The sequence below is a fragment of the Pollachius pollachius genome (assembly GCF_949987615.1).
Source record: "Pollachius pollachius genome assembly, chromosome: 2".
In the NCBI taxonomy this organism is placed as follows: domain Eukaryota; kingdom Metazoa; phylum Chordata; class Actinopteri; order Gadiformes; family Gadidae; genus Pollachius; species Pollachius pollachius.
Window position 1 is genome coordinate 43581385 of NC_136935.1, and position 10578 is coordinate 43591962.

The following is a 10578-nucleotide window of genomic DNA, read 5'->3' on the forward strand; positions in this document are numbered from 1 at the left end:
GGTCGGGTCATCATATCTTTTTAGGTGTTCACAGTGAACGTTCAGAACCTCATGCTGTTCAACCAGACGTCCCTGCCCGTCAACCTAACCGCCTTCCTCACTGAGCTCCTTTACCAGCAAGACGGCAACTTCAACCCCCTGCTGTGAGTCCCAGTCCAGCACGCATCCACAGCTGTGGAGAATAGTATTCTCCCTTTGAAAATGTTCCTTCATTTTCTTCCTATCTCTCTTTGTCTCTCTTTTTTTCTTTCCCTTTCTTTTTCTTTCTCTTTCTCTCTTTTTCTTCTCTTTTTCTCTTTCTCTCTCTCTTTTTTCTTTTCCTTGCTTTTTCTTTCTCTCCCTCTTTTTTTCTTTCTCCTTCTCTCTTTTTCTTTTTTTCTGTCTCTTTCTTTATCTTTCTGTCTCTTTCTTTCTCTCTCTTACTCTTTCCACTGTCTACAGACTCCCGCTCCAGTTTCGGTGCTCTGCTCCAGCTAGTTCATTTGGCCAACTGAATGCAGTCCAGAGTAGCATAGTTTTGCACAATCTAACTACTCACTGCACGGATCTGGACCCCCAGGTATGAATTTCAAGCACAACAAATTCAAAGCAACGGAAATATCCAATGCACAGTATAACGCAGGTTCACGGAAATACTCGGGACAACTCAAGGGTGAAATCTGAAATAAAAATACTAAAGAAAATAAAACCGTGATAGAAAAATATATACATTTTGAGAAGCAGTGGGCTACTATGAACAGACATGACCATGTGCTTATAGACTCTGTCCTGAACCCTGTAGATCTCTGCTGCTTTAGCCGCTAACTTTGGCGACGACCTCACGACAGACGCCATCGCTGCACTGAGCGAAGAGAGCGCCACTAGCATTTCCGTCGGTCAGATCAACACCGCAAGTCCGCAAGTTCTGCTGGGCTCCCTGGGAATCCTCAGCAGTGCGACTGGCTGGAACCAAGGCCAGGCCCTGGCAATCGTCCAAGCCCTGACGTCCTCAGGAGAGCTACAGGTATGTGGATGTGGGGGGTGGGTGTGGCGGAGAGTGTTGTTGTAAGTGCTGTTTTTTAACAAATAACTTAAAGCTGCACTACTATCATATTCATGCTCTGAATGGTTTCCCTCTGTACTTCCAGATCACCGACCAAGCAACATTAACTATGTTGGGATCTCTCGTGGTCGGCGTTCCCTCCTCGGTCTTCGGCAGCATCTCGGGCACAGAGCTGATCAGTGCTTCCCAGGATCCCACGTTCTTAACGCATTTCAGCAGTGCACCAACGATAGTCCAGCAGACCTTCGTCACTCAGGTAGAGGCAGAGGCTCCGGCCAATAACACCTTTTGCATAACTCAAGCCTTGGCTCATCATGTGGTCGCCTGAGGACAAACCCGCCACTGGATCGCGTTTTGTTTGTCAGGTATTTTTCAAATTGATTGGATGATAACTTCAGCCATACCTGCCACACTTCTTCCCTGTCACGCTAGATTATATCTGTCAACAGTAGCAGCACGGCAATCATAGACAACATACCAGATGCCCTGGCGACGGAGATACCACGCTTCTATCTGGTGTTCAGCAGCACCGCGGTCGTCATGAGACTCAATAGAAAGACATGGAGGCAGCAGCAGGTAGGAGCCAATACATTTGAAACCACTATGTTGATTAAAGATTTGTTATCAAAAAAAGAAGAAAAAAAGTACAAAAGTATTTTGTTCTTTAGGCGGTGCTCTTCTTTGACACGGTTGCCAATGGAATGGAAAATCAAGAGAACAAGTGAGATTTTTTTACTTCAAAACAATGTTCTGTATTTTTTGTGTAATTAATCTGTTTTTAGCCTTTAGTGCTCAATAATATTGGGTTTGTGTGTGTGTGTGTGTGTGTGCGTGTGTGTGTGTGCGTTTTTCATCTTTGTTTGCGAGTGTTTGTCTGAATCTATGTTTGTGTGTGTCTGTGTTTGTGTGTGTGTGTTTGTAGTATTTCCTCTTCCCTCCTCGCAGGATTCACGTGCACCCGAGTAGTGACTCTGACCAAGGCAAGGATCCCTAGACTGGTCAAGGCCTGCAGGAGGAGAGGCAGGCGGAGGGTTATACTGCAGGAGACCCAGGTAGGCAGGATCACACAGAACAGACCCACAGACACAACCACTCATGGCAGGGAATGATGTTGTCTATCCCAATGGGAGGTGACCATGTGATTGTATTCGCTTTCCTCACTCCCAGTTGACCTGCATGTACAACCTTATCAAAAATGAGACGGATGTGACCAGCTTTAACCTCTACCCGCCTGATGTACTGCTCTACTACGAGTGAGTCCACCCGTAAATCCTGAACGTTTTAGGCGGAGAACGATGAGAGAAAAACTTGTCAAAGCTTTTACCAATTATGTGAGCTCCGCAAGAGCTTGTTGAACGAGCAGAAAGAAAAGATCAACGCTTTATTTTGATATTGCTTCATGCATTCAAATTTTTCCGTGCCAGAAACTAAATCTTTCTCCCCTTTAATATTGCTGTTTTTGTTTTCGATTTCAAGGTATTCTTTGGTGCCAGAAGCAAATTGCAGATCATACTTTCAAGAGCTGGCAGAAGCAGATTTCTCTGTTTTCTCAACAACACTCCAGTTCAAGCGGGCTGAACTGTTTACCAACGCCAGGAGCTGTTTGGTACGTCCAGTAACAATATACAGACAACACAAGCACAGCAAGGACACTTATTGTGTTATACAGTAATCTCATGTGATAATCGTAGCACACTCACAATTGTTTATATAGTCCATTGATATTTGATATTTTTTGGAACTGGATTGAAGTTTTATATTAAACGTCATCACAAATGTATTTCTCTGTCTTCTAGCTTTACTGATGGCTGGCAGATATAACTACGCTTATTTGACTCTGTAATATAATCTATTTTATTTTCTCGTCAGGGCATAACGGGCACTGGGTTGAGTGAGAACAACGTGATGGTTCTGGGGAACATGTGCTGCACTCTTGACCGCTCAGTCATCGAAAACTCAGACCCGTCGATCTTGGAGAAGCTCAAAAACTGTAAAGACTTCACTAGCCAACAAGTGACTGCGATGGAGACCTTGCTATTGTCTGGGAGCACCACCTATGGGTAATCTAGAAAGAGATTCTTAACTTTTTAGCTTAAATAAGAACATTAAATTGAGCCATATGGGGCATGTTCTTTACTATTTTTTGTTGATGTGTTTTTCTATTCTTGATTGTTTGTTTGTTGTTCTCAGGGCTCCTAGTACATGGAATGGCCAGACTTTGGACGACCTGGAAATACTACCACTCTACCTGACGCAACCATTCTATGAGGAGTTTGACAGGGTATGTCATGTGACACATCAGTCATGGTTTTTTATATGTGTGCATTTCGAGGTTCTAGATAATGTATAGCGTTTTGTCTTTTGTAACGGAAAATCAAACAGACAATAAAGCGGCACAAAGCCGGATGCAAATTCACGCAATGTCCATTCGTTTGCCGGAAGTTTTACCATTGTGTCCCTGACACTTTCAGAGAACTAAGAGGAGATTCCTCAGAACATTTCTGAAAACTCTCAGAGAAAATGGAGTGAGCCGACGGAAGCAAAGAATGATGAAAAGAGAAATAAGGGCCTCCATTAGAAGTCGGAGAACGAGGGCCGCTGGTACGTTCATCTTAGTCTCTAAGAAAATCTAGCGCAGGCAATTATCCAGTATCCAACCAATACATCCCACCCCTATACTCCTTCAAAACCACAAAACACATAACTAGCTTGCTAGCTTTAGCAAAGGTCTTCCAAGCCCTGTGGAAGACTCCAGTCATTCGCAATGAGTGTATGGGACAAGTTAGCTGGGTAGGTAGCAAAAATTATGCAAGGGCTGTTGCATAAATGCTCTATGTTATAACTGCGTGTCCTTAATAAATAAAACATTTATTTAATGTAAAGCTAAAAAGTTTACAATATATGTTATGCTGACCCATACAGCATAGGAATATATGATTTTCTATGTTTTAAAAAGCTCTCTCCATGTAACAAAGGGAAATTGCTATAGCTCCAGTTTGTTTCACTATAAAGATAATAGTGTTAGAGCGCAATCGCACTAAATAGATGGAGCCTGGTTAGTGGCTTGACAATGAGAAACAGAATAAAAATAAGTAAATTCTAAGGAATGTACTCAATAAACATTAAATATTTTGCAATACAACAACATACTGTACATCATAAAAGCAGGGATATAAAAGTATCCTTTATTTTGTATGTCTATAAGTCAGTAAGGAATGTTTTCTGGGATTTCATATTTCCTTGGTGTCCTTTTGATTCCAGTCGAGGAATGCACCTCGGGAATGATCACACAGGTCACCATCAGTGACCCGACCTTCCCCTTTGACTACACCACCGCGGCCCAGTTCAACAGTTGCCTCAGCGCGGCCACCACCAGAGACAACCTTGCTGCCATCACACAGGCGGTGGATGACACAGAGTACCTCCGAATCGTTCTCGACAAACTGCAACAGGTAGGCCATTGGGCTGGCTGGTTGGTGTCGCTGCCATGGAGACAATTACATGGTTATGTTCTGACTTGAAGTTGACCTAAAGTCAACCTAATTCGACCTAATTAGTCGAGCTAATTTTCGGACCAGCAAATCATACCAGGCTGATGAAGACACAGATTGAACATTTTACTGTTTTGTAGCTGATCATTGGTGGAATGGGACTGGATCTGGTAGAACGCATTATCTGAGATGATCTTGCTGTCAAAGGACCCTCTTGGCAGATATCAGAGGAAATATGTTTGCAATTGAGTTACGTATTATTCATATCAAATCCATCATCATGAATGTAGAAGTTCTTTTTTTTTCTTTACTATATATTTTATGGGCCTTTTATGGATTCACAGACAGGAGAGTGCAGAGGCTGCAAAGTGGGTTGATAGAGAGAGGTGACGTAGCATATGGACGCAGGTTGCAATCAAACCTGGGTTGCTACCAGGCCCTCCACCCTATGTGGTTAGCGCATTACCTGAGCCACCCATAACAACGCTGATTCGATCCTTCAACAAAACAACCCCTTTAGAATACCCTGTGCTAATGTTGGTTCTACCACCCTCAGGCATATGCTTCCACATCGTCCATCCCAGAAGACCAGGTCAAGGTCCTCGGGCCGGCATCTCGAACAGCCACCAGTGAGGACATCAGCATGTGGAACATCACCCAGATCGACACGCTGTCTGAATTGATGAACACCGCCAATGGGGAGTGGAATCCGACCTTGGTGAGCAGGACAACTAACAGTCATCTTGAATGTGGGGGACGCTAACTTCTTTACACTTTTGACCAGAAGGGTCAAAAGTGTCTCTATGTCACGTCGCAATGACCGCCTCCATTTTGGCAGCATAGCAGCATTGGAATGTTGGTTATTATGTTAGTAGTAATTTTGTTTTGGTCAGTGTTGACCAATTAATAGTGAAATGATTCGTCCTTATGGGAAGACATTGTTTTGTATGAAACTGCCACCGCGTTTCTCATTGGATTAGCATGGGTACGACAACTCTCTTGAGTCCCGTCAAAATGACGGAGAATCGCCAACAAGAAAGAACCCATGAGGCATTATGAAGAACAAGCCCTATCGTTAGCTGTTCTAGAAGCTTCCTTCTTGACAATTCAGTTGAAATATTAATCTTTGTTGAAGATAACGCATTGACAAGTATTTTGAATTGCTAGCTTGAATGTTATTGAAGTTCATTTCTTTACAATTCCGATTAACAGTCCGCTTGCTTACGATATGATGTACTCCCCAATTCCCAGACGGAAAATTGTAATGTTCAAGCTAATTTTGGTGAATAGCTGGCTTGAATGTAGATACACTCTTGCCAATGAAGATTCAAACAGATCTTTATTGGTAAACAGATAAAAGTAAACTCATCACTTTGGGGCCCTTATCTGCCCTAATATTCCTTCCCACATTGTGTTTCCCTTCTTCTTCTTCGTCAGGCTGAGGCTATCATCTCTAAGTATCTGACACATCCGGGGAACAGTCTGGGTACTGCTGAGCTGAACAACATTGGTGGAGCCAACCTGTGTGCTCTGAGTGTCAGTGTGCTAAGGAACATCTCTGCAAATAGCATCAGGTAGCTGAGAAGTGCTACCTGGCTTTGAGTGGACTCATAGTTCTACTAAAACAAAATTGTATAGATTATTTGACTCCACAAGCACATCATGTTATAAAAGATGGACGCAAATATTCGTCATTCCATGTGTTGTGCTTTGCTTTCAGACATCTGAATGTTGTGTTTAATTATTTTTTAAAAAGATCCATAAGATAAGGTACGATTTAAGAGCTGTCGTTTGAGTTCAAATTGTTAGAAAGGCCATAGCCGTCCTACAGCTATTTGTTAAAAGCTAATCGTGAAACTATGACACTATCTGTTCTGGTTAACTGCGCCTGCCTCTGTTTGAGGCAATTTTTGAATTCTGACCAATGGGGGCATCTCGTCAATCACATACCAGCACAATGAATCAAATACTACAGATTTCCTTTAGAAACAATTCTTTTGTCAATGTATGAAAAACCTATTTTGAGGTTGGTATGTTAAGTGAAACCGTCAGTTTCTTATTCTTGTTTTCTCCTGTTGCAGAAATGCCAATGAGCTGACGATCACCAACTGCAGCATAGAGAACAAGAGAGCGCTGTTTACCATCGCGCAGCAAGCCTTCAGCACGACCCGGGCTGCAAGGGTACCAATTACCGAGTTCCAGCTCATCACGTCCTATTTGGGTGTGTAAACCTCCACAAACACGCAATTCAAACCCGATGAAGAGGGAGCACACCACGAAAGTAAGCCGATACAATTGGTCATACAATTTGCCGCCGTTATTTCTGGCTCACAGGTGGTGCTGATTTGAGCTACGTCAACCGTTTGGCTGATTCCGATGTTAACATGGACCTACCTACTTTTACCAGCCTGGACCCGGAAGTTGTCCCGGTAAGTGACGTGTCACGCAAGAGTAAACTCACTAACAGACTTATAAGGTCTATAGTCGCTGTTGTTCGTATCGCGTCTTTTATGTCTGTGTGCGTGAACATCATTCCACTATTCTGTCTGCAGAGCCTGAATGTGCCCCAGGTCAGAGGTCTCCTGGGATCCAACACCAACGACTTAACTGCCTATAAGGACAACCCTGTGGTCCAAGACTGGGCGAGTCGGCAGTTACAGACAGAACTCGATGACCTTGTTTCGGGACTCACAGGTCGTGCCGTAGCATTAACGACCACGCCTGCTGCAACCACTGCCGGTGGAACCACTGCCGGTGGAACCACAGCCGGTGGAACCACAGCTGGTGGAACCACAGCTGCCACAACCGCCGGTGGAACCACAGCCGGCGGAACCACAGCCGGCGGAACCACAGCCGGCGGAACCACAGCCGGCGGAACCTCAGCCAGCGGAACCACAGCCAGTGGAACCACAGCTACTGGAGCCACAACTAGTGGAACGACAGCCGGTGGAACCACAGCCAGCGGAACCACAGCCAGTGGAACCACAGCTGCTGCAACCACTGCTGGTGGAACAACAGCTACTGGAACCACAGCTTCTGGAACCACAGCCGGTGGAACCACAGCCGGTGGAACCACAGCTGCTGCAACAGCAGCCAGTGGAGCCACACCTGCTGCAACCACAGCCGGTGGAACCACGCCTGCTGCAACCACAGCAGGTGGAACCACAGCTGCTGGAACCACAGCAGCCCCAACGGGTGGGACAACCACCACGACAACCATCACTACAACCACCACTACAGGTAAGCAATGTGATTGATGTGAATGGATGGTCTGGTTGATAGGCCTACCCTGGTGGTCTGTTTCTTTAACATCTGCACGTGACTGTTTCAGCTTCCGGTGGTGATGGCACAAGGCCAGACATCTTCTGCCTTCTCACTCTCCTCCTCGTCTTCCTCACATCCCAGCATATCCTGTCCACCTGAAACGGCACTCAAGTATAGCGTGGCACTCAGGGTAGTAATGAAATTATAAAAGGAAAAGGGATCCCTATTACGGGTCTATTTTGGTATAGATGACACAATCAAGACTGCATCTTAGTGTTTCTTCAATATATGCTTTACGTCATGATGAGGGATTGCCTGAAGTATGAAGGCTGTAAATTAAATATGGAGTACATATAAAATATCTAAGATGCACATTTATTTTCCACAGGAGTCAGTTTTGTGTATGTATAGCTGGCATAACGTTTTATATATAAAAACCTGTATAAGTCATGTTCTGATATGGACCATAATTCATAAAAATTTTCTTCCATTTCTTATGAAAAGTGTATAATTATTCAAAAAGAAACAATTGTATTATAATTATAATATTATTATTCAGCAGTACGATAATACAAATAAATGTTGGTGTTATGGAAAATGTAATGCAAAAGATTAAGCCTATTAAATTATGATTGAATTGTTGTTTTCTAATGCCAGGCAAACATTAGCTTCTCTTCCTAACATTCTAACTTTGAAGGGCAGTCAGATAGTGTCACAGTAGCATATCTAGTTTTTTTAATTGATGATCGTTTAACTTTTAAACTTCACAGTGAAAACGAAACTAAAGCTTAAGCTTGGTTTTTTTTCTAGAAATAAATCCTGCTTTTTCTATGCTGCCAGGAAAATTATTGGTTGAGGCCACATTTCCTTTCCTATACTATGCCGATCTGTTCTGCACGTCTCTGCCCAGTGCTTGCAATGGCTGGACACAGTGTATCACAGCTGACACAGGCTGCAAAGCTCTCAATCACCCTACAGTATATGATAGGATTAGTGTGCCTGCAAATGTTTTTTGTCATTTATGCCAGAAAACAGATTATTTTATATAGATATATGGTTACAAAATATATTTGACCAAATAAAAGTGCATTTCTATAGAACCTATAGAAGGCATTCTTTTTCCAACCAGATATAATTACAATCAATAAATGGATAACTATTTTTTTTGGAATGGAACTGCTGTCATCTTTTGCATTTAACTGTATATTACATCAACATTCACTATGAACAACTACAAGCATTCTCTCACTGGGCTTTGAATGCAAACCACCACAAGAGGGAGAGACAACCGCTTTAGAAGGGATCTTGAATCTACCCTGAGTTGTTGCCAGCTCAGGCAAGAGCTGCAATGAACAACTGGCTTCTGAAGGACGCACTTGCATATTCAGCATATAGGGCGGGCAGTCACTGCTCACAATGACCAAGTGTTCTTTTTACCACATCTCTGAAAGTATCATGGCTGAATCCTACCTACCTCCTATTGATTGGAATTCTGACTCTTTTTAGCGAGCCAGAACATTTGACTCAAAAACAGCTCTTCACTTAGTACCACTTCTGGTTTTAATAATTCAGCCAAATTTAGCAATGTTTTGAGCTGAGTGTTATGTGTGGGCATATCTCTTTAAATTATTCAATGTAATTGTACTTAATCTTATTATTTCCAGAATACAATCATTTTATGTTTACATGGTTAATATAAAAACCTTTTGGTCTTAATATTTTGCAAAAAATTAATAAAAAATAAATCAGCTCTCAGACGGGAGGCGACTCGTTCGCGACGACATCCGGACTACCGTCACCAATTTGAAATCCTTGATGTCCGCAGGATGTAGTCGCTGGAGCGCTGGATCTGCACTCACTTAATAGGTCCATGGTACTCACGCCCACATAAAGTCTCGATCATTGTCTTTTTAGAAACTGGATCTTACATGAATTTCTGCAGTCGGTCTTTCTCAGTCTAACTTATTCTTAGAAATTCTGAGAATTCTTACCAATTCTGAGAAAATTCCAAAATGTTTGAAATAAAAGAAAGGACAATAGAACGCATATAGGCCTACCTGGTGTTATATTTGTGGTTGGGGTCATGTATGCACCAAGGGTCGCCCCGTGGTGGATAGGGTAATTGGAAGCTTCCATTATCGGCAAAATGAAGGAACCCATGGTGAAAGAGTTGGCTCTCATCCTGTTTATATCGTTCATGCCCATTAAACACGAGAGCAAACTGAACTTGAAATCAAGTATTTCTTTATCAATAAAAACAGCAATATTTTACATGTAAACAATTGCAATTTGTCAAACCTGAATTATTAAGTAGAAATACAAGCACATTTTAGTGATTCAGACATTCATGTAAAAATAGATTTATTTACCAAAGAAAATATTGTGTCATAAAAGTCATCCCCTCAAAATGTGTGATTAATTAGTTCAACAGCCCCTAGGCCAACCATAAACAAAGAGCAGGCTTCATATATTATATATTTGATACATAACAGCTTCATTAGTGGCTCTCAATAAACCCCTTTCACAGAGGCGTCATCGCAGGACAAACACAAGTGTGTTTCTATGTAACAGACCCAGGATCAGTGTCATGAGCGATTACCCCCTACGGTCCTACGACGACACGCCCTGTGAAAAGAGTCTGTCGTGAATGGGATCGGTTGCCTGAAACAACGTTTAGATCGCACAGTACTCGGCAAGGGCATATGAGAAGGAAGGCTATGGACTTGGTAGCAGCGTCTCTGTAATGCAATGGCGGCTCTAGTTACTTCCCCCAACCTTTAT

At 42.8% G+C, this 10578-nt stretch overlaps 1 protein-coding gene across 2 annotated transcripts in view; it reads left to right on the forward strand.

Moving 5' to 3' along the window:
• Positions 1 to 8958, forward strand: part of LOC307091824 (uncharacterized protein) — a 28206-nt gene extending 19248 nt beyond the window's left edge. For both annotated transcript variants that reach the window (XM_079758639.1, XM_079758640.1), the window contains exons 47-65: positions 25 to 143; positions 442 to 559; positions 782 to 1003; positions 1128 to 1298; positions 1475 to 1618; positions 1711 to 1763; positions 1965 to 2094; positions 2210 to 2295; positions 2519 to 2648; positions 2912 to 3102; positions 3233 to 3323; positions 3514 to 3643; positions 4304 to 4494; positions 5090 to 5251; positions 5971 to 6107; positions 6615 to 6754; positions 6868 to 6962; positions 7086 to 7773; positions 7865 to 8958. In XM_079758639.1, coding sequence (XP_079614765.1) covers positions 25 to 143; positions 442 to 559; positions 782 to 1003; positions 1128 to 1298; positions 1475 to 1618; positions 1711 to 1763; positions 1965 to 2094; positions 2210 to 2295; positions 2519 to 2648; positions 2912 to 3102; positions 3233 to 3323; positions 3514 to 3643; positions 4304 to 4494; positions 5090 to 5251; positions 5971 to 6107; positions 6615 to 6754; positions 6868 to 6962; positions 7086 to 7773; positions 7865 to 7956 — 3090 coding nt within the window. In that variant the 3' untranslated portion in view covers positions 7957 to 8958. The remainder of the gene's footprint in view (positions 1 to 24; positions 144 to 441; positions 560 to 781; positions 1004 to 1127; positions 1299 to 1474; positions 1619 to 1710; positions 1764 to 1964; positions 2095 to 2209; positions 2296 to 2518; positions 2649 to 2911; positions 3103 to 3232; positions 3324 to 3513; positions 3644 to 4303; positions 4495 to 5089; positions 5252 to 5970; positions 6108 to 6614; positions 6755 to 6867; positions 6963 to 7085; positions 7774 to 7864) is intronic.
• Positions 8959 to 10578: the final 1620 nt, after the last annotated feature.